The sequence below is a fragment of the Candida jiufengensis genome (genome assembly GCF_024610255.1).
Source record: "Candida jiufengensis strain CBS 10846 chromosome Unknown scaffold10, whole genome shotgun sequence".
In the NCBI taxonomy this organism is placed as follows: Eukaryota; Fungi; Ascomycota; class Pichiomycetes; order Serinales; family Debaryomycetaceae; genus Lodderomyces; species Lodderomyces jiufengensis.
Genome location: NW_026261570.1, coordinates 34,471 through 58,734, shown reverse-complemented (window position 1 = coordinate 58,734; position 24,264 = coordinate 34,471). Strand labels below are relative to the sequence as shown.

At 26.5% G+C, this 24,264-nt stretch overlaps 10 protein-coding genes across 10 annotated transcripts; 4 read left to right on the top strand and 6 right to left on the bottom strand. All coding sequences in view use genetic code 12, as the record gives it.

Annotated features, from left to right (window-relative positions):
* Window positions 1-2,950: 2,950 nt before the first annotated feature.
* CLB4 (B-type cyclin) lies at window positions 2,951-4,756 on the top strand (the record flags this gene model as incomplete). Its single annotated transcript, XM_051766332.1, has 1 exon — window positions 2,951-4,756. One exon carries the CDS (start codon window positions 2,951-2,953, stop codon window positions 4,754-4,756), a length of 1,806 nt encoding a protein of 601 aa, XP_051617299.1.
* A 197-nt stretch (window positions 4,757-4,953) lies between these two features.
* Window positions 4,954-5,850, bottom strand: RPL5 (60S ribosomal protein uL18; the record flags this gene model as incomplete). The annotated part of the gene is made up of 1 exon (XM_051766331.1): window positions 4,954-5,850. The coding sequence occupies one exon, from the start codon at window positions 5,848-5,850 to the stop codon at window positions 4,954-4,956; it is 897 nt and encodes a 298-aa protein (XP_051617298.1).
* A 2,374-nt stretch (window positions 5,851-8,224) lies between these two features.
* KGF54_005524 (GPH1) lies at window positions 8,225-8,449 on the top strand (the record flags this gene model as incomplete). The annotated part of the gene is made up of 1 exon (XM_051766330.1): window positions 8,225-8,449. One exon carries the CDS (start codon window positions 8,225-8,227, stop codon window positions 8,447-8,449), a length of 225 nt encoding a protein of 74 aa, XP_051617297.1.
* A 731-nt stretch (window positions 8,450-9,180) lies between these two features.
* KGF54_005523 (uncharacterized protein) lies at window positions 9,181-10,890 on the top strand (the record flags this gene model as incomplete). Its single annotated transcript, XM_051766329.1, has 1 exon — window positions 9,181-10,890. One exon carries the CDS (start codon window positions 9,181-9,183, stop codon window positions 10,888-10,890), a length of 1,710 nt encoding a protein of 569 aa, XP_051617296.1.
* Window positions 10,891-11,808: 918 nt separating this feature from the next.
* Window positions 11,809-12,126, bottom strand: LPI9 (protein phosphatase regulator; the record flags this gene model as incomplete). The annotated part of the gene is made up of 1 exon (XM_051766328.1): window positions 11,809-12,126. One exon carries the CDS (start codon window positions 12,124-12,126, stop codon window positions 11,809-11,811), a length of 318 nt encoding a protein of 105 aa, XP_051617295.1.
* A 1,692-nt stretch (window positions 12,127-13,818) lies between these two features.
* KGF54_005521 (flavin-linked sulfhydryl oxidase) lies at window positions 13,819-14,541 on the bottom strand (the record flags this gene model as incomplete). The annotated part of the gene is made up of 1 exon (XM_051766327.1): window positions 13,819-14,541. The coding sequence occupies one exon, from the start codon at window positions 14,539-14,541 to the stop codon at window positions 13,819-13,821; it is 723 nt and encodes a 240-aa protein (XP_051617294.1).
* Window positions 14,542-15,016: 475 nt separating this feature from the next.
* KGF54_005520 (uncharacterized protein) lies at window positions 15,017-16,162 on the bottom strand (the record flags this gene model as incomplete). Its single annotated transcript, XM_051766326.1, has 1 exon — window positions 15,017-16,162. The coding sequence occupies one exon, from the start codon at window positions 16,160-16,162 to the stop codon at window positions 15,017-15,019; it is 1,146 nt and encodes a 381-aa protein (XP_051617293.1).
* Window positions 16,163-16,528: 366 nt separating this feature from the next.
* Window positions 16,529-17,476, bottom strand: KGF54_005519 (uncharacterized protein; the record flags this gene model as incomplete). Its single annotated transcript, XM_051766325.1, has 1 exon — window positions 16,529-17,476. One exon carries the CDS (start codon window positions 17,474-17,476, stop codon window positions 16,529-16,531), a length of 948 nt encoding a protein of 315 aa, XP_051617292.1.
* A 1,908-nt stretch (window positions 17,477-19,384) lies between these two features.
* KGF54_005518 (uncharacterized protein) lies at window positions 19,385-21,106 on the top strand (the record flags this gene model as incomplete). Its single annotated transcript, XM_051766324.1, has 1 exon — window positions 19,385-21,106. One exon carries the CDS (start codon window positions 19,385-19,387, stop codon window positions 21,104-21,106), a length of 1,722 nt encoding a protein of 573 aa, XP_051617291.1.
* Window positions 21,107-22,736: 1,630 nt separating this feature from the next.
* KGF54_005517 (uncharacterized protein) lies at window positions 22,737-23,828 on the bottom strand (the record flags this gene model as incomplete). The annotated part of the gene is made up of 1 exon (XM_051766322.1): window positions 22,737-23,828. The coding sequence occupies one exon, from the start codon at window positions 23,826-23,828 to the stop codon at window positions 22,737-22,739; it is 1,092 nt and encodes a 363-aa protein (XP_051617290.1).
* Between the last annotated feature and the right edge of the window lie 436 nt (window positions 23,829-24,264).

The following is a 24,264-nucleotide window of genomic DNA, read 5'->3' as shown; positions in this document are numbered from 1 at the left end:
AGAGCGATAATGGAGTTCCTTTCTTGGTATATCTACAAAAAATTCATAATGCAAGCAATTAGAGTAACAAATTTTAACACTTTATACATCGAGGGAAAATGTAAAATAAAACCCTAACTAATACTTTGTAGAAATCGGATTTATTCCTATTCGAAAAGATTTACGCAATTGATTTGAAATCCTATCTATTCAAATTTCAAAAAATCTTTTAGACTTGGTGGTATAAATAGAGCTTTTGAGAATTTTGAGGGGATTAAGGAATAAACATTTGTGCAGAAAACAACAGCAGTCAAGTCATTAAATTGGCTACTAAATGAAGCTCGTATATTTTTTTTATTTGACTAGACGTGGGTTTAAACTTCTAAAATTAAGAAATTTGAAATTGAAATGATAAAAATCTAAAAAAATGGACTTTGATGATATATAACATACATTATACATAAAACTAAGACTATGTATAGATTAAAATATTTTACGGACTTGATTGTCTAAAATGCTTTGTGTACTTAGTAAAAATTGTATAATTTAGGGGGTTAAAATAATTACGAGTCGGAATACCTTTTCTTTTTTTTTTGAACTAAAAAAGTATCAACTAAATATAAATTATTTTAACAATTGATTATAAATAGTCATTTATCTATCTTTGAGCTTTTGAATATGCTAAAAAGTAGGCAACATTTTTCTCGTAGCCTCTTTTTCTTATACTACTATCCAGGAATTTACCACTGAAGGTTCTAGCAGCTAGTTCTGTTTTCAATCCAATCTTAAATAGTTTCTTGGATGACTCCGTAATCATTCTAAACCCGTTCTATTTACATTCACAAATGTCAAACCCATGGGTACAAAAAACAAATAAGGAACAACCGAAACATTACAAAACAAAAAAGACAAAGGAAATTGTAACAATCAAACATAAAAAACAATAGATATTTTATTATGAGAGAAAATAACGATCTTTTTCTTGTTCACAAAAAGTATTTAATATAGTCTTTAATCGAAAATGATACAAAAACTTTAAAAAAGGATTTTGACATGTTTTTTAATAAAAAAATGTAGGTAAAAGGTTATAAAGTTTCACCGAGTGCCTAATATTTTGTATAAATTAGTAAAATATTCCGAAACTTTGATTTTGTACCCTAAATTTCCTTTATTAGTTCTGGCACAGAATTTTTAGAATATCAGATGGGAAAGTGTTGAACATTTGAATACTCGTTGCTAGTGGACTAATTCAATGCAACTACGTAAAGCAAAAGCGAATATCAGTGGTGAAATTAATGGTATAAAAGCTCTTTTTTATCTCAACAAATTCACACAAATACGAGATTATCAAGAAATATGAAGATTTTTCGTGGAATTCCTTCCTAACAAAGTAAGACTCCACTGTAAATACTTACAATTCTTGAGCTTGAAATTGAATGCAACAGAAAAGCAAAGACAATAACGTCATCAAAACCGTTACTAACTCAACGTGTTGGAGCATATATGGGGTAGTAAAGATCTAAGAATTAGTCTTGCACTCCCTGATATAAAAGTATTCATGTTAATTATCACGTAGTTAATCGTGCTACCCTTTTGTGTATATTCTACTTGAACAACATTTGAGCCCAAGCTAGGTGACCTTGTTAGATCATTTGACGCTGAGCTTTTATTGCATTTCTCATTCTCTTCTCTACAATTGATGAAATATAATTCGCTTAAAAGTAAGTATTTTTGTTGCAAAACGAGAACTTTATTTTGTTCAAGAATTTCATTTTGAGTCAAAACGTTTCTTGCACCAATAATTTATAAATATAGACACCAAAACAGTTCATTAAGAGTTTGATGGACATTGCATAACACTGTTCTCAAAAAATAAGTCCAATTTAGAGTGAAACCTTAGATAAGTCAGCTGAAACGCGTCTCGTCATAGAAACTTCGATCATCTACTTTGGGGCATACATACTTAAAGCAGCTTGAAAGGAAGTTATACCACTTTTAGCTACTATGATCAACTCTTATCAATGAAGGTCTTGACAGTAAAAGTATCATTGTACATGCAAATTCGTTCATGTAATATTTATTTATTGTTTATCTCTACTATGTTATTGCGTGTTTTTGTGTTGAAAATTGCAACCATTTCTTTTCTCTTGTTTATGTAAACAAATAAATATTCTCGACTCAGATTTACAACGAAGATGGACTAAAATGATGCGTGATCTCGGGAATTATATTTCATTTTCCTGAATGAGCTTGTTCGATTGTGCATTTTGTATTCAATACGAGGCTAATTGAAATTTAGCATTCTTTTGGTGTTGTTTATATTTAAGAGATACAGGAATTATTATCTTTTATAATTTTACAATTTATAGATCTATTTATAATTTATATCAATTCTACTTACTTTTCTATTAATCATCCTTTAATTTCAACTTTGATTCATCATTATAATATCAATTTCATACAAGATCTTAAATATCAAAAGATCAAACTTACCTTACCATCATCATCAAATTAAATCATATTCTCTATATCCTTTGCATTCGTTTAATCAAGTCTAACTCAAGTCATTCGCTCATTTTCATTTGATTTATTCTTATTACTTTAATCACAACAGTTTTATCTATTTACCAAAATATCTAGTCAACATTTCACTCATTTCAAAAATCTTTGTTGCATCAAAATTTATACAAGCAAAATAAAATTTGTTAGCAAAAAAAAATATTACAAAAATTAATAATAAAATCAAAACAAATAACAACAACAAATAAACCACCAAATAATTACCAATCATAAATAGAGGGAAAGGTGATATTTTTATCGAATAATACAATTAAACATTACCAAATTCACTAAAGCCAATTCAATTGCATAACATCCTTGTGAATAAATCCAAAATCACGTACTTTAAATATCACATATATATTGCAATCAAATTATCATTTTCATTCATATACTACATACACCCTAAAGAATGAGGTCTTCGATAATAAATGATGAAAATGCCATATCACAACAATTGAAACAAAAGTATATATCATCATCTTCATCTACAAAAACAATTGCATCAAATCCCAAATTAAATTCTAATGAAATTGCATCATCATCAACTACAGCATCAACAATAATACCCAACAAAAATTTAAATAATACAATAGCTCAAGTAAAAACCACAAATCAAAATGGATTAGTACCAATTCCATCAACAGCATCTACTACTAGAGACATTATATCGAAATATAAAAGAGAGGTATTAAAAGAAATTAATGTAAATGAAATTAATATTAAACAGTCCCAACAACAACCACAACAAAGTTATCATTCTACTAATTATGACAAACATCAACATATATTAAAACCACTGCATACTCAACAAAATGAATCAAAAAACCAAAGTCAATATCGTCAAGACGTATCACATAATCAAATAGATGAATATAATAGCTACAAAAAACAAAGAATATCGTCATCAGATGAACACTTTGAACACTTACCATCTAAATCACATCAGCATACATCTTCAATTCCATATCATGATGATAACCTTATAAATAGTATATATGAATCAAAATTCAAGGAAGAAGAAGATATTGAAAATCAAGAACCTGAGTATGAAACGCGTTTACACCTTGAAAGTGATAAAGAAGACGATTTACAACAACAAGAAGAAGACGACGTAGTGGAGGGAAATGGTGAAGAAGTACGTCGACAAATTCTACTACAACAACAATATCAATTGCATAAACGTAACCAATTACTTAATCATCAACGTCAACAAGTCGAGCAGCCAATCCAAAACAATCATACCAATCAATTACAACAACAACAAACCAAAAGAATTTCAAATCCAACAGGTGTCATTACCAAATATAGACGGTCAATAATGATTCCACCATGGACAGAATCAATTCAAAGAGAGTTAGATATAATTAATTCAGAACCCTCATTTAAAAATTGGGATATTAATGGAGAAGATTGGGATGATCCAACAATGGTTTGTGAATATTCAGAAGACATATTTAAATATTTAAATTACTTAGAAATAAAGTATATGCCAGATCCATTCTATATTGAAAAAGTTCAAGATGATTTAAATTGGAATATGAGAAGTGTATTGGTGGATTGGATTGTTCAAATTCATAATAAATTTAACTTGTTACCTGAAACTTTATTTTTAGCTATAAATATAATTGATAGATTTTTAACCAAGAGGAAAGTACTGTTGACCAAATTACAATTAGTTGGTGCTGTTGCTATATTAATAGCTTCAAAATATGAAGAAATTAATATTCCTACAATTTCTGAGGTGATTCATATGACTGATAATTCTTTTTCAGTTGAAGAATTTACAAAAGCTGAATGTTTTATGATTGATGTATTACAATTTGACTTGGGTTGGCCAGGTCCAATGAGTTTCTTGAGAAGGATTTCAAAAGCAGATGATTATGATTATGAAACTCGTACATTAGCTAAATATTTTTTAGAGATAACTATAATGGATTCAAAATTCATAGCTTCACCAACAAGTTGGCTTGCAGCTGGAGCTCATTATTTGTCAAGATTTTTATTAAATAAAGGAGAATGGACAAAAGCTCATGTTTATTTTAGTGGATATTGTGAAAGACAATTACGATCATTAGCTGAACAAATTTTGGAAAATTGTAAAAATCCTGAAAAAAATCACAAGGCTATATTTGAAAAATATGCTGAAAGAAGGTTTAGGAAAAGTTCTTTATTTGTTCAAGATTATTTAGATCATGTTGGAGAAAGAGAAGAATAAGTCAAGTCGTTAAATTAACTGATAGACACCTTGTAGTTTTTAGCATTTCTTAGATACTGTATTTTTAATAAATTTTTAATTTGCAAACGTTAGATATTTTTAATATTGTACAAGTTCAATTTTTTGAATATTAATTAATGTTTGAATATATTAATGAAATATACACAGACTCTACTTAACGTATCATAACATTAAATTTATTCTTGATCAGCTTGAAATTCTGAAATTTTCTTAGCAATTTTAGCATCTCTTTCAGCTTTAGTTAATTTAACTTGTCTGAATTTTTTAGATTCAGCAGCATATTGTTCTTTAGTAAATTTCTTTTCAGTTGGTTTAAAAGAAGGATCTTCTCTAATCTTTTCATGAGCATTAGCATAAACTTCTTCAACATCTTCAGCTTCAATTTCATCATCAATATAATTTTTGAATAAAGTTCTGTATTTTTCTTCATCATCATCCATTAATTCTTCCATATATTCTGAAACATGTCCACCAAAAATATATTTTCTTAATAATTCAGCATCTAATTCTTCAGCTTCAATATCCCAACCTGGGAATCTATTTGGTGAGTGAGGAATATATAATCCACCATCTGAAGCACCTTTTAAAACACCAAAAACTCTTGCACCAGTAGTAGTTCTTTGTAAACCAATATCTAAAAATACTTTAAATGGTCTTGGAGCATCTTCGACAGCTTCAGTTAATTCGAATTCACCTTCAACTTCTTCAACACCTTGATAAGTTTCATCTAATCCTAATTTTTGTAAAGCTCTTCTTGCAACTAATAAACCAACAGCATAAGCAGCTGACCAATTAGTTAAACCATGTTTTATACCATATCTTGGTAATTCATGGGCATAAGCAGCAGTTAAGACAACATCACCAGTGATTTGAGCAGAAACAATTTGAGCAATAATATCTTTGTTGGTGAATCTAACAACTAATCTATATTTCGGAGTGTTGTATTTAGCCTTGTGTTGAGTAACTAATCTTTTTCTTTGGTAGTAATCAGTTTTACCTTCTTGTCTTCTACGGAAAGGAGTTTGGAATCTTGAGCTATAAGCTGAAGTTTTTAAAGTTTTTTGGAAAGGCATCTTTGATGTTTGAATTGACTTTTGGGATGGGGGGTCGATGTAAATATGAAAATAAATATTTGAAACTATAAATTCAATTCTATAAAGTAAAATAAAAAAAATTTTCAAAATTTTTCAGTTTGTAAATTACACTACCAAATTGTTTTTTCTTTATTATACAGAGTGTTTATATGCAGTCAACAATGCTACCAAATATACCGGTTTGTGTAATTCAATATACAGTTGAAAATGTATATTATTAGTTAATTCAAAAATTGCAAAAAAAATTGAGCTAGTTTGTATTAAACGAAATTAAGGAGATAATTCTACTGTGAGAATCGCTCTTGCTCTGGGAAATTATACTTCACTCTAGTTAGTTTTTGTTTATTTCAATTTTCGTGAACAAATGAATTAATAAACTATGTGGTACAAAACATTTAACTAACTAAACTGTCTATCTGCAAAAGAGTTGAGCAAGAGGGACTCAAAAAAGTACACTCAGTTCAATACTTAGTGCTGATAGAGTCTGATGAGCCGTTGAATAATACACAGTTAAATCTGGTCAGTTTTCTTTTATCTCTGATTTGAATCCTGGGTGTATGCCCACGTTATAAGTCAAACAGATTTCACATTCACTAATTTATCTCCTCCCTATGCTCTGAGATAAAATAAAGCACAGAATAACTTACAACGATTAAATTAATTATCATATTTTGACATGATATTGAGCTCACATAGATCTTGTACACTCATAAGTCAATTACTTTGTATACCAGTCTTAATCATGCGCGATAAATTTCGATATACATCCCGCCTAGTATGTAAAAACTAGCGAGTTAATAAAACAACCAAACAAAACAACAAAACTCAAATTTTCAAAATTCTTTTATTGTTTTTATTTCTAAACCTATTTGTTAGAGCTCACAAAAGTGAATGTAATGTGTATAACAAAATTAGGTCAAAATTGGGTTTTTATGATCTTTTGACTTTATATACAAATTAATGTATGGAAGCTGGGTTTACCAATTTTGTGTAATATTTACGACTAGCTTCATGATGTCAAAATAATTTAATTTTTACAACATTCAAATAATTTTATAAAATTACAATTTAGGTAAAAATGATTCATGATTTGTTCCTTTAGATTCTAATTCAAAAGGAAAAGAATGTTAGAGGTTGTAAAATTCAATTAGTAATAATAATGATCATCATCTTTTGATGCTAACTTTACGACTAAAATCGTTCTCGTTCTCTTGTAAGAGATAAATCCCCAGTTAGCGAATAGAACCATTAAAGATAGTGGATACGGTGGTTCAAAAAGAATAGATAGAGGAACAGATTATGGAAGACCAAAGTATAATAGTGGCCTTAGTCGTTAATTGCAATAATTGTATGATGGTAGAATATAACCGTTATAATAATAAATGGTTTAACGCGCTAAAATTGAGGACTACTAAAATTATGCTTACTTATTAATTTTTTTTTTGAACGATTTTAGATAAGACTAATTCTACATCAAATTATTAACAAAAGTAATTTCGAGTCTAGTAAATTGTTTTATTGATAGTCATTCAGGATCAGTTTATTCCCAATAAATCAAACATTACCTGGTAGCATAGGAAAAAATGCAGAGTTAGTGGTTAATCAGCTAATTAAATTATATCCAACAAAATTAGTTCATTTAATCTTAAACGTGTCAATAAATAACTCACTTTCAGTTAATTCACGTCAAACATGGTTATCAAATTTGAGGATATTAACTCCTAGTTTTGGTTGAAGCGCTTTAGCTTTCAAATTAGATTTCCCTCATCTTTAAGATTTAAGAATTTTCAATCAGATCTAATCGATTAAATTTGCCAATTTTACAACTCACAATTTAATTTATTAAAACTTTGAAGTGGCGCTTCTTGTTTCTATTACAAGTTGCATCAGTTTTAGACAAATGACATAAGTTACTAAAGTGATAGAATGAAGCAACAACTTTACCAATAAATATTCCGAAATTTTTAACTATTTGAAGTTAAATCCGCGATCAGGTTCTGACATGGCAAAAACATAAAGACATTTGTAAAGTTGTTGTGAGGCAATGATACAGATATTAATTAAAGTTTTATTTATAACAGATTATAATAACGTATCAAAAGTAGAAGAGTATATGTATTGGATCAATTATTTCAAAATCATATCTCGTCTTTTTAACAGCAGGTTCAAGTACTTCAAATATGAAATTTGCAATTAAATGGTAAAATAATTGCTGAAATGGTTTTTGGAGCAGATGTTGAATTTGCATGAGATTTAGGTACAAAAAGTATTTTATCTTTTTAAAAACTTAGCAGAATTAGTTGAATAAATAAGACATAGACAATTCGTAGATGGAGTTACAATCCCAAAAACAATGAAAAAATTGTTTTCAGTTATAAATGAAGGACAATTTGGTAGTCCAGAAGAATTCAAACCATTAATTGACTCCATAAAGTACTATGGGGATTATTTTGTTGTAAGTGGTGAACTTAATTTATTTTTAGATGCTCCCAAAAAGTTAGAAAATGTATTTGGTCACCATGAAGGTGACTCAGGGGATGTTAATTATTTACATGAATGGGCGAAAAAATATGTTTGAAGTGTTGCTAACATGGGATTTTTTTTTCAAGTGATCGTTGCATTGATGAGTATGCAGAGACTATTTGGTATGATGAACCTTCAAATTATTAAATTGTTACCGTTTGAATTCTTTGTAAGTGGGTTTATCTACATTTATACAATTCTAGATGAGAACATTATATGAAAGTACAGTTGATAAACAATATTGAGTTTAAGTCAAAATGCAATTGTTGAAGTCTCGAAAGTCCATTATAAGACGAAGTTGGTGCATACGTGGGATATTTAGAAACCAATGGTTCTCACAAATACATACTTCAAAAGTATTTGCAACATATGGGGAAATGATTATATTTTGATTTTAATTGACACATTATGTTTGCAAATCCTGATACGGGACCGCTACCAACCCACTTCCATACTTCAAATCTGCATTCCAAATTTATTTGTGGTTATTTAGGGTCTGAATTTGCATCAATTGAGATACACAATAACGATCCACAATAATGATCCACATGTTAAAGTTGAAGATAGCATTACAAAATAACAAAAATCACCAAATATAAATTCCCAAGATTTTCCCAAAAAGATTTCAAAATTTATGTCACTTTTTTTTTACTTCTTTTTCACTAACAATAAATTCAACAATATCCAGAACTTCACAACATTCAAAAATCTGTTTGTGAGTTATATTATAAATTCAATCCACTTTATTGTTAATTAATTCAATTTTTTTTCAATTACTTATTAATCATGTCTATTTTCAAACACATTTCATTATTCCACCACTCAAAAAAATCAACTAAACCATCATCACCAGAATCATCATCAATTGAAGAATCATCACCAAGATCATCATCAACTGATAAAAAACACCGTAATATTTTCAAAAAAATATTCAAATTAAATAAAAGATCAAAGAAAGCACCAACACCACCACAACAACAACAACATAATTTAGTTCAATCAACTGCACAACAACAACAACAACAACAACAACAACAACAACAACAACAACAACAACAACAACAACCACAACAACCACAACAACCACAACAACAACAACAACAACATCTTCATCATCAACAACAACATCCTCAACAACAACAACAACATGAATTAAAAAATCTGATAAATGAAGATGTAATACAAGAAATGCAAGAAGACAATAAACAAGAACTTGCTTTAATCAAATATATTACCCCATCTAATGAAGAAAAAGACATGGAAAACTCATTCATAAACAACAGACCAAGATTTGAAGAACCCACTCAAGAAGATTTGCAATTACTTCCCACAATATACGCAACATATGTTGAAGATCCGGCAAAATCTCACGATGATGAATTTACAGGAAATGCTTTCTATAGTTTTAATGAAGAAGTACATCATTATTCAAATGAACATTATTACAATAATCAATTTTTCTCGGATGATTGGGAATACACAGGTTCAAATGAACCAAGCTTTGATTATAATCGATTTGATTTAGACGATGATGAAATTCAAGATCAACAAGATCAACAACAACAACAACAACAACAACAACAACAACAACAACATCATCATCATCATCATCATCATCATCAGCAACAGCATTATTATGATATAATGACAGGAGAATCAATAATTCTCGACTGGGGTGATCTTTTGGACGAAGAGGAAGATGAAAGTCAAGATCAACAACATCAACAACAACAACAACAACAACAACATCACCAACAACAACATCATCACCAACAACAACATCATCATCATCAGCAACAGCATTATTATGACATAATGACAGGAGAATCAATAATTCTCGACTGGGGTGATGTTTTGGACGAACAGGAAGATGAAAGTCAAGATCAACAACATCAACAACAACAACAACAACAACAACATCACCAACAACAACATCATCACCAACAACAACATCATCATCATCAGCAACAGCATTATTATGACATAATGACAGGAGAATCAATAATTCTCGACTGGGGTGATCTTTTGGACGAAGAGGAAGATGAAAGTCAAGATCAACAACAACAACAACAACAACAACAACAACATCCTCAACAACAACAACAACATCATTATCATCAGCAACAGCATTATTATGATATATTAACAGGAGAATCAATAATTCTCGACTGGGGTGATGTTTTGGACGACGAGGAGGATGAAAGTCAAGATCAACAACATCAACAACAACAACACCAATTGCATTATCATTCATTATCAGGTTCAGTAATTGTTGATTTGGATAATGTATTGGACGAAGAGGATGATTATGTAATGAACACAGCACCTTCAGTTGTCATGGAAGAAGAGGAAAGGAAAAGTTACATTAGTTTTAGAAAATTAATGAAAATTGGTCTAAATATCAAAAAGAAAATAGTAGCAGTTAAGGACTACTATAAAAAAAATTATAAAGTTTTAAAATATACCATCAACTTTATTCAAAGACAAAATTATTAAAATTTGGTTTAAATGCCGTTGTTGGTTATTCTTACTTTTACAAAATCAAGATCATTTTCAATTTACATTAACATCTTCAGAATTAAAATATATCAACTAATAATATATTATCATATAAATAATCATAACAACAGTTTTTGCAATATAGTTTTATGTTTCACAATTAATAAATCAAATTTTATTATCATCAAGATCATCATGAATTAACTAAATCATTCATTCACACTATTCAGTTGATTTATACACTACAACAAAAATATTAAAGAATCAACTACTAAATTTTAACAATTTTTTTTTTTTCAATATCAGCTAGTACTTTTTATGGGAGTAAATCACTTTTTGCATTAGTTAATAAACTAAAAAACAATATAAAAATAATATATCAATTAAAAATCAACAATCATTCAAAGTTAATTTTTATCAAATATATAATGACATATACACATGGATTTAATACGGAATTGGCCCGCCTTATTGGATTATAATTTTATGCATTTTAGAAAAAAAAATTAATATATTCACAACCACCAAAAAAATTATTTTGTTTTAATGATTTTCAAATTATTAATTTTTGCAGCTTTTTTACAACACCATTAGTTTTATTTTTAAAAGTTTTTGAATTTGCTAATTATGTTTTTATATTTTGTTTTTGTATAATCATTCAAAAAAAATTTGATGTCTTTTATTCTATGCTTGTAGTGATTATCTCTTCCTTTATTTTTTATTAATGAACTAGATCGAAGTTAATCTAAATAATAATTGATTACTGTTTAGAAACATCAAAGACGTATAGTTTGTGAATTTAATTAAAAATATACCAGATATTTTTATTAAAACAATCTATATAGCTATAAACTATTCTTGTCTATTGAATTGTGTTTTAAATTAGTCTGATTTATTAGAACTTGTCTTTTCAGATTAATTTGATAATTTGTCATAATCTTCATCAACCATTGCATTTGGTTGACTATTTTCAGATTCGATTGATCTTGTTTCACTTGTTAATTCATCATTTGTGGGTGATTTATAATTGGTTGCTGGAGATGTTGAAATTTTAGGTGGTGATTCTTGTGGAGGTGGTGGCTGATTTTTATGATTAATTTTATCTATAAGGTCGTTTACATTTTCAATTCCCTTTACTGCTATTATCGCATCTCTTAATTCTGAACCTAACGGTAATGTATTCAAAAATGGAAAATCTTTTTTACTTAATTCTTCATCATTTCTCAGTTGCATAAAAAATCCAAATTTATGAAATTCACCTTACCTCAATTTCTTGTTCTTCTTTTTGTAAATTAGATTGAGATTTAGATTTTATTGAAACAGGACGACCAATTAATTTATCAATTATAATATCACGACCTTCAGAATTGGCTTCAACTACAACTTGAATTATAATGTTACAGCAGCTAATATATTAAGAGTTTGTTACCTAATGGTGACAAGTGAACTAGTTGAGGAACTTTTGGTAAGAACAGTGCTACTTATCCTGGACCTTACCAGTTGGTACAATTAGATATAGATGCAATCTTCTTGATATAATTAATTGTGGTAAGTATTCATTTGATAAAAATACACTTCCTTGAAATTATCTGGCGTTGAACTTATATATAAAAATCCCAATGTCCTGACATTTATCAAATTTTTTCAAAATTCAAAAACTTTTCAACACCATATGATTCTGTTGAGTTAACAAACAAAATCAATGTTTCTCTTATATAAATGTGAATGTAATGGTCCATAACTTAAGACATTGAACCGATGACCTATTCGACACAGTTTTATTCATAACCAATAACTTAACCAGATATAATTTGTGAACTCACCAACTTTATCTCCAACTTCTATTGTCAAAATCAACAACTTTTGAACTTTTGAAAATTCCTAAAATTTTTATTGTTAAGTTCAACAGCTTCTTTGATAAGTTTATAAAACGAACCATCAAATCACCCACAACCATTCACTGCTAATTTCTCCCCAATTCCTACGTTTTGATTTGATTCATCTTGAACAAAAGTACTGTTTATTCATACAATGTTGAGATGAAATATAAATTTGTTTGTTGAGTCGACCCTTAAAATTGCTCGTAGTAATTTTCAATTAAGATTATCAATTACTACAATTACGAATTAGCTCTAAACCTTTGTATGTGATGACATTCTTAAATGTGAGTTAATGTATATTGACAATACAACAGATATATAAATTGTGTTTCATAATCCAATTATCAAATAAACACAAAATCAATTTACAATTTTTTATCTTTTGATTAATTAATTTTAATTCTCCACGAATTATTAAACAAAATTTCATCTTTACTTTTAATCTTTTATCTTTAATTAAATTATACAACAAATATTTTCATTTTATTATCAAAACTGTCAAACTATAATCATTAATATCACCTTGTCTGAAAAATCAAAATCATATATCATAAATCTACAAAAAAAAATATGAGTGAAATTGAAAATCAAATCCAAATAATAAAATTAAAAAGAATAAAAGAATTAAATAATAGATTAAATCAAACTTTAAAAAGAGATAGAATACCAGTTTCAAAATCTTCAGGATTGTAAGTAATTACCACCATCACATTTGCAAACATCACTTTTTTTACTTAATACTAACTTTTTCCTTTTTTTAATAGAATAATAAATTATGTTGAAGAAACTCCTGATTATCTTATACCATATAATTGGAAATTACCAAATGATCAAAATAAATTTTTAAATTATCAAAATTACAAGACTTTACATGGTTCTGGGAATAGTAAAGATCAAAAAGGTACTGGTTGTTGTACAATAATGTGAAAATCATCATAGAGATAGAGTTTTTCTCATTTTCTTAGCATTTAATCAATAAATGCATTTATAATCATTATATAACAAAATAAATACAATCTAATTATTCTAAAATGTTTCAGGTGTCTTATCCACCTCTTTGTTTATCTTCTTTATCAACTTTTAAATTTCTTAAATGATCAATACTTTCTCCCTTTGAACCCACACCTAATGTAGAATCAACTTCTAATTCATCTGATCCACAACCACAATCATAATCTTCTAAAATAGTAGTACAATCATATTCAGGTTTATTTAATCTTTTATTTACTTTATTATGAATATCACAACCCCATAAAGCAGCTACTTTTCTAGAATTAGTTTGTGGTGGATAACTAATTAATAATTTTTGAAAATGTCTTGCACAATCTCCACATGGATAAACTTTTGCAAATAATTGTAAATATTGTGCTAAAGTTGTTTTTTCTTGTTGGGTTGGTTTATCTGGATAACGAGCTAATATAGTATGAAATAATTTCCATGATGATCTACCTAATTCTGCCTTTAGGGTTTCATTAGCCATTTTAGGCATGAATGGCTTTTCTGAATAATTCATATCTATTTTAATATCATCTACAGGTTGTTGAATTTTTAATTCTGATTGTTTTAAATCTTCTTCTGGTTTTTGTTTGTTTTCATTAGATAAATTTAATTCTTTAGTTAAAATATCTTGTTGTTGTTTTTCATATTGTTGTTGATTTTTACCATTCAATAAAGAATCTAAATTTTGTTGTAATGTATTTGAAGTTAAATTTATAGGAGATCTTGATGAACCTAATGAATTTTCTAAATTTTTAGAATTTGTTGTCATATAATATATAATACTTATTATTATTAATAATGAAATTGTTGTAAAAATTGGTTTTTTATTTAATTTAAATTTCTTATTCATTCTGAAAAAAATATGTTGGATCTGTAGGATGTAAGTATTAAGATGTAAGTGAAGATAATTAATATTTTTGTAAAATTAGGTAAGATCGATTAGATATGAAGAAGAATTATTGATGTATTGAATAAAAACTCCTTAGATCTAAATCAGAAGTTTTTATTCTCTTTTTCTCTCTTTCTCTCCATATTTTTTTCTTAATTTTACTTTTAAATTTTACGAGATAAAGATTTATGATTTTCGTAACTTTCAATTGCATTAATATATAAGGGTTGAGATTTCTTTTATCTAGCATAAATTCATATTCTTAAAAGGTTAAGAAACAATCCTACACTATTTTTCTTTTAGTCTTTAAAAATTTTGATTGAAATATAATCTAATATACAAATAAACTAAAAATTTAAATATTCTTCTTACTAGTAGATAAAGTAGCAGCATCTAATACACCAGGTAATGGATCAGATCCAACACTAGCTAATAATTGAATACCACCAACAATTAATAAAACAAGAGCAATAGTAGTCCATAAAAATAAATTTGCAGGTACAGAAACATCTTTTTTATTACAATCTGATCCAACCCATACAGTAGTTTTTGATGTAGTTTTATTAAAAGATGGTGAACAAACACAACTCCATTGTTCCTTTAATTGAGTACATTGACCATGATTATTACAATTGTTTGTACCTATTTCACAAGCCTGTTTAGTTCCATAATTTTTTAAATTAAAAATTGGAGATTGTTCTGCTCTTTTTTGTAAATGAGAAATATCTTGATTTATGGAGGGGTTTGAAATTATAAAAATATGGTAAAATTTGGACATTTCATTTACTAATAAGTTCTCTAAAGATTGTTGTTGATGTATATAAGTTTGGGAATTTTTACCGATTTTTCTAGCTATGGATAATAATGAATTAAAATTTACTATATATACTTGATTTTTTGATTCTACTGATGATTTAGAAGTTGCATAATCTTGTAAATGTTTTAATGATGATATTTCATTAATAAATAATTTATCATTTGTTGGATTATAAGTTTTTATAATTTTTTGATTTTGAGATTTAAAATTTGACCAAATTGCTTGTGCTTTTTCATTAAAATATTTAAAAAATTCTTTTATAGAATCATCTTGAAATTCACCAAATGATATTATCTCATTTGATAATTGTTTCTTATGTCCATACTTAAAGTTTTTAAAGTAAGTTTTTAAAGAATTTGAAGTTTGAAAAATTGGTTTAATTTCTTTACTTTGTAAATCAACATCACCTGCTAAGTTTATTATTAATTTTGGCTTTTGAATGTTTGAAACATCATCAATTTGATCATTTACTAAATCAATTAATTCTAATGATAATTTTGAATGTGATGTATCTTTTCCAACCAAATTATCAAAATAAATTTGTGAATCTTTTGAATTTAAATTTGGAATTGGACTGTTTATATCTAAATTTTGTGGGTTGACCTCATATATCGTAGTAAATATTGATTGTGATGTGACTAATGTTGATAATAGTGACCAGCTTATTAATTGGTTGAACTTCATCTTTGGTATTTAAGTAGTTGATGATTTTATTAGTGTTGATTGAAAAGCAATGGAAATTCAATAATAAGTTTCAAATCATTTGTTCAGTTTTTGCACGACCTATTTTATTTATAGACTTTAAAAGACTACAGGATAATGATTAGAGGAACAATTCAAGAGAGGTAAGATTGTTACTACAATTGATTAAGTATGTTTCTTAATTGGCCTTATATTATATAACCGTCATTTTTTCTATGCAAAATAATAAATAATGTTTCATGTCATTGCTATAATATCAATTGTTCAAAATAATCATAAAAAATTGAATAATATAATCGTCAAAGTGAATTTACTCATTTTGAGCTTCCTTCAATATTGTATGACTCTTTAAAATGTTTCATCTAAAGTTATAGTAGGAGAAGCAGGAAATTCATCATTTTTAGTTGGTGATAATTTTAAAATTGGAGTATTTTGATTTTTATTAATTATAATATCATCTGATTTTTCATCAATACTTGAATTACTACCACTATTAGTATTTAATTTCAAATCAGGTTTAAATAAAGTTTTTGTAGATCTACGTCTTTCTATTCCTGGATGTCCTAATGAAGATGATAATGAACTTACTGGTGATGAAGGTTGTTGAATTGGTGAATTATTATTATTATTTGGATTTTGGAAAATATGATTTGATGGAATAGTTGGAGACATTGAATTTCTTCTATTATTAGCTCTTATTTGATCTTCTTGTTCTTCTTGTTTTAATTCATTTAATTGTTCATCCAGATTAAAATCTCTTAAATTAATACCTAATTTTGATAAATCTGATAATACATTAAATTGAGCAGGTTCTGGTTCAATATAATCAAATTGTTTAGTTTCATTTTTTGGATCATTATGAAAATTTCTAAAATTATCTAAAGATATTGATACATTTAAATTAGAGTTGTCTTTTTCTAATAAAGTATCTTGAGATTTTGATCTTGTTAATAAATTTTCTTGTAATGATAATTTAATATATGTAAATGGTTTTAATTCCAATTGTAAAAAATTTAAAATTTCTTTAGCTTTTATTTCATTTTTAAAAATTATAATTATTCTATTTAAAAAAGGTAAATTTGACCAATGATTGATATATTGTATAATTGAATCATCTTTATTTAAAACACTTAATTTAATTTGATCAACTAAAGATAATGATTTTGTTATTAATTTTGGTTCTTTTTCTTTTGATAATTTTATAAAATCATCTTTATGTAAATTTGATATTATTATTGATGTTTTTGGAGCATTTGGATTAGATTGTGATAATGATGATGATCTTGAAAGTGACATTTTATATATTGCTTCTTTGAGTGATTTTGTAATGTAGATGAGTTTGTTTAATTTATATGCAATTCAATTAGATTTATTTGTGATTAATTGATAGTTATACTGAGTAATAAGTTAATATAAATATAAATCTTCTAATTAAATAAAATTCAAATATAAAATGGTATTATAAATTTATATATATTTTTAAACAATTGATAATTATTAAAAAGACGATCTGATTTTATCATTAAGTTAGCACAAAATTATTATTATATTAAAAGTGGCTTGGTTTATATTAAATGTTGTTTGTCGTGACTTATTTATTTATTATTTCTATTTCTTTTTTTTTTTGCGTCACTAGTTCTTAATTACTTCCATTCTATAGAATTAAACAGAGTCACATACAAAATTCAATAATATAAAGTAGACTATGTCATTTACTAAGGCAAAAGAGTGGCCCTGATAAATTAAAAAAAAGAAATCAAATGGAGATTATTTCGAATCTACAAAAAATAAATGATCATATACAAATAAAAGGTCAATTAATAGATAATAATACAAGATGTATACATTATAATTCACCAAAAGATATAATAGCCCTAAGATTTAAATGTTGTAAAGAATATTATCCATGTTTTAAATGTCATGAAGAATTAACAAATCATTCAATAAAAAAATATAATATTAATGAATCAAATAAATCTATACTATGTGGTAATTGTTGTTATACTATGGAAATTAAGGATTATTTGAATTGTAATTCAATTTGTCCTAATTGTGAAAGTAAATTTAATCCAAATTGTTCATTACATTATAATTTATATTTTATAATTTGATAATATGATATTTTGATAACTGATAGATTCTAATTTTAGCGCGCGTAAGTCATGATCACTTTATGATCTAAGAGTTGTTTATCTTTTGATAAGATAAAGCTTTTGATACTATCTATTTATCTCTATCACCCAAACCAAGAAAATAAATCATTGAGATTAAAAAAAGGAATGTGTTTCCCGATTTTTTAACTAAAACCTTAATCAACAAAATTAAAACTACATTGCAAGAGACTGTCGATTTAAACCTATTTTATTGTATTTATTAATCATAATGTTAAATACGATTGTTCACAAACCAAATTCTCAACTCTTTCCACTCATTTATGTAAAAAAATTGAAATTTAGACCTTTGATTTGAAATTAAATTTATTAGTATCTTAGTATCTCGGACAGCAAAAAAATTGGTCATTCCCTACCCATTGAAATATTTCAATACTTATACGTATGAATATTTCAAAAAGTAGAGAGATTACTTTTCAAAAGACTAAACTCTAAATAAAATTGAATCTGAAACGAATGGTTCAACAAGTTTGAAACAATCCTTGAAAAGTTTCCATAAACCGTGTAAATTTTCACAGAATATGACTACATCTAAAATTTATGATAAAAATAAAATTTCATCAACCTATAGTTGGATCATTATTATGGTACTTCAATTTTTTACCAATAGTTCAATTTGAAGCCAATGTAAGTGTAGCATTAACTCTAAGAAAGATTAACTGTTCAAAATTTAATCGAACAAGAAATTGCTAGCATTAACTCCTCAGGAAAAGAAAAGGATTAATAAAACACTGGTTAACAAGCAGCACGAACAAGACCTGACATATCCCTTTTACTTTATCAAAATTATCATTTAACTTTTTAACATTAATATCTCTGATATAAATTCTAATTTTCTTCCAAGATAAATTTCTTTAATGTATAATTTATTAAAGATAAGAATTTCAAGACGCTTTGTACCTAATTTAGAAATATTTAAATTTACGGAATTTTTTTTTTCAATATCTTATAAATTTCAGTTCAGATTCCTTTAAAATTTAATTTCATAATTCATCATGATTATAACTACAGTTTCACTAATCACTAACTAAAAATGCTTAAAGATAATTATAAAGAATTAGCTAAAATTGCTCAAAAAACATATAATGATTCACTTGAAGAAGCTTTTAAAATTGTAAATTTTAATGAAGAACTAAAAGCAGAGTACGAAAATTTACCATCAGCAATTGGAGAAACTACTGAAGATTATGGTAATCCTGCTAAACATCCATTTGAAATTTATTTACAAACAGTTCCATCATCAGTATTAGCAATTACTGAAAGAGATCCAGTCAATTTATTAGCCGACCTCAAGTCAAAAAAAATATCATGTGTTGAAGTATTAAAAGCTTATATGACTGCTGCTATAATTGCATCAAAATTAACTAATTGTATTGTTGAATTTTTACCAAAAGAGTCTTTTGAATTTGCTAAATCATTAGATGAAAATTATGAATCTAAAAAAGATTTACCATTATATGGATTACCATTTTCAATAAAAGAAATGATTCCGATCAAGGGAAGATCAATAACTCATGGATCATTATGTTATTTAGATAGAATAGTTGATTATAATGCTGATATTATAAATATTTTACAGAAAAGTGGTGCTTATCCATTTGTAAGAACAACTAATCCTCAATCATTAATGATGCTTGAGTGTGTATCATATCAACATGGTAGAACAGTAAATGCATTTAATTCAGATTTAACAAGTGGTGGATCATCAGGTGGTGAAGGAGTACTAAATGGTTTATATGCAAGTCCATTTGGATTAGGTAGTGATATTGGTGGTAGTATTCGTATCCCTGCTGCTTTTAATGGAATTTATGGATTAAGAACAACTTTGGGGAGAATTCCAACTGCTGATTATTTTTCATGTAATTTAGGTTCAACAACTATATTAAGTGTTACTGGTCCATTATCTAGATCTTTAAGTATGGTTGAGTTAGTAATGAAAACTATTATTGATTCAAAACCTGAATTAATTGATCCTTCATTGACTTCAATACCTTGGAAAGATACAGCTAAACCACAGAAAAAATATAGAATTGGGATTTTAAAATCAGATGGGATAGTAAATCCAACTCCTCCTGTATCAAGAGCTTTGGAAATTGCTGAAACAAAATTAAAAGATTTACCAAATATCGAAGTAATTGAATATAAACCATTCAATCAAGAAAAAGTAATGGAAATATTAAGTAAAATATATTTTGAAGATGGTGCACAGGATTTTTTAAATACAGTAAAAGAAACCGGAGAACCAATTTTAACTCAAACTACATGGGCAATTGATGGTGCAAAAGATTTAACTATGCATGAACAATGGTATTGGAATTTAGAAAAAGAAAAATTTAGAAAAGATTATTTAAAACATTGGATGAGTTATACCAACTCCGATGGTGAAAATTTAGATGCAATTATAGCACCAGTTTATCCAAACGTAGCACCACGTCATGAACAAGGTCAATATTGGAATTATTCATGCACTTATAACCTATTAGATTATCCAGTTTTAGTTTGTCCAATAACTATCGTTGATGAATCAAAAGATTTACCTTTAAAAAATTATAAACCACTAAGTGAAATGGATGAATTCCATTATAAACAATATGATTCACCTGCTTCATTTAAAAAGGCTCCTGTAAATTTAAGTGTTATTGGATTAAGAAATACTGATGAGAAATTAATTGAAATTGGGAAGATACTAGAAAAAGAAATTGGTGATATTTTTAATCCAAATGGTAAATCTGAAAATTGTCCTACTAATAATTAAATATAATTATTAAAAATAAATGAACTGAAATTTAATAAAATATTAAGTCTACGCTATTATTATTTCTAATGTAAAACCATCTTATCCATTGATAACCGGTCCTCTAAAATGGAGAAAAGAAACTCGAGTAAATTAAAATACATGTTACTTTTGAATGATTTCGACTTATATCATTAACTTAATGTAGTATATTCGAAAAACTAACTCTAGATCGGCAATTAAAAAGCAAAAAAACTGCAGTGAACATTATAATCCAAACCAAATTTAAAATCTGGGGTAAAAAAACTCAAAATCTAAGACACTTTTAGAATTGAAAGTTAATATTGTATGCCTCGAGAGCCAACTTTGAATCGGTAATAAAATCCAAACAAGTAAAACTACCCAAACTATGATAAATCTGGGGTAAGTAAAAAACTCAAAACCTTACAATTTCTAATTAAAGTAATTCACAATCAGAAGAAAACTCATATAAATAATTTTAGAACCGATCAATAAAAAAACAAGCGCGAGAACAAAACTATAATTTAACCGGTTATGCATACTAGAAAATATGTCAAAAAAATATAAACTATTTCGTTGCCAAGATTTTAGTTTATACGAATTTAAAGTTTTTAAACTATTTCGTGGGGTAAGTTGAAAATAAAGATTATCAAACGATCTTTTTGTAAATCTGCTCAAAGAGATACAAGATTATTTTATACGATTAAATTGAAAGAATAAATTAACGATCGTACTTTATTTTTATCCAGTTAATCACAATGTAATGAATTGAAGGATTGGAATTTGGAATTAAATTTACTAAAAAAATCTTATCAAAATTGATATATAGCTAAAATAAAGTTATCAGAATTAGAAATTATTAGTTAGGAACTTAACCACTTTTGAACTTTTTAAAAAAGAAAACTCGAAATTAAAAAAAAAAGACCTGACATATAACCATAACTTTAAAAACTTTTCAAAAAAAACCATTTAACTATTACATACTTATATACAAACTTTGAAACGTAGAAAAGTCATTCATATATCGTTCAGGAAAATAACCACACTCAATCAAAGACGATATCGTTAAAGTTTTTATGTTAATGTTCAATAGAAACGATAAATTAAATCCAATACGACAGAAACTAAATAAATTTTAAATCCTTTTAGATTCGGATATATCAAAAAAGGGGAAATAACGCATTAAAAATTTTTCAAAAATCTGAAAGGAAAGAAAAAAAAAAAAAAAAATTTAAAAATCGCATCGAAATAAATTTTAGTTTAATACTTTGCGCATAATTTAGATGTGAAGTGAAAGTGTTACGGAATTCAGCAATTTTAATGCGATCAGTATACAAAATATGATGTAATTTATTAAAGTTTTTGGTCTACTTTATTTTAACTTTAATTTTGCTTTTTTCTAAGACATCAAAAAATAAAAATATTATTCTACAATTTATTACTTCTAAATCTCATGATATCATTTGAATTAAATAGTCTATAAAAAAAATATATAAAGAATTGAAATAGTTAAAAAAAACAAGCAATCATAAAAAGTATCTGTATAAAGCACACCGTTAAATAGATATTCCGTTAAATCATAAAAAGTAAAAAAGCAAAATCATAAAATTCGTGAAATAAACAAATAATATTAAATTAATTGATCTAATGTTAAATTTTCATGTTTAAATAAACTTAATGGTTGATGACTATGATTGTGATGTATTATTTCTGTAGTTTTATCATTAGATTCATTATTCCATGGCATAATTAAATGATTATTATTATTTATAAATTCAAAATGATTATAATTTTCATCATCATCTGATATTGAATTTGTATGTGATAATTCTGGCATTTCAAATTCTTGTAAACTTTCTTGTTCATTAGTTATTGTTTTATTATCATCTTCATCTTCATCTTCTTCATCTTCATCATCAATCATTTGATCATTGACATCTTGTTCTTCTTCTATTTCTTCTTCTTCAATTGATGATAAATTTAATGAAGGTAATTGTCTAAATTTTGGTTTTTGTATATTCATTGATCTTGGTATTTTGGAATTTATTGATATATCTTCTTCTATATCTTCTGAATCTGAATAAATATAATAATCATCTGAATCATCTTCATCATCATCGTCTTCTGATTCGCTATCTGAATCACTTGATGAATAAATTGATGATGATCCTGATTTTATTTCTATATCTTGTGAATCTTCTTCTTCTGAATCAGAATCACTATCTATTACTTCTTCTGTTGTTATATGTGGAATATTTGTAAATGATAAATTTCTATTAGATGTATCGAATATAGCGTCATTTAATTGAATTTCATTTGTAGTGGTGGTAGTAGTAGTAGTTGCAATTTCTTCATCATCATCTTCTTCTTCTTCTTCTTCAGAGTCTGAAAAATCAGAATCATCTTCACTTTCGGAATCAGAATCAATTTCATATTCAGTTATTGAAGTTTTATATAATGGTGAATTTATAGTACTGTTAGGTTTTTTCTGTTTTGAAGGTACATTAAATTTGATTTCTTTTTGATTATTATAATGTTTATCTTGATTTCTTTTTTCAGTTTCTTCACTTATATAATCCATTAAATTATCTAACATATTAGCTTGAGTAACTAAATTTCTTAAAGAAGATTTTGGAGATGAAGCTTCTCTTGTTAATTTTGATCTTACTTTTGAAGCTAGTATATAAGTTTGTGCAAATGACATAGTTTGTGGTGATGACATTTTTGATAATTATAATGAAATTGAGGTATTGTAATTGAATATATATATAAAGTAATAAGTAATAAGATGATTAATGAAACAAAATTGAAATTTGGTCGTAAAAATTAATTGAAATAGGAGATAAAATTCTAAAAATAATTTGAGATTTTATCGCGTTTCGGATTTATGTGAATCTATATATGGTAGTAATAATAGTAATAGTATTAATATGTAAGATAATGTATAAATGTATATATAAGGGAGTAAATGTCAAAACCCAAAGATATGTTTAATGAATATATAAATGAAATCTTCTAATGATATATATTTTATTTGAAAATGAAGTTATAAAAAAAATTGGTTGTAAAAAATTTTAAAAATGATAATTAATTGTTATATTTATATTATTAAATTTTTTATTACTAATTATATTTTATTTATTGTATTATTATTGTAT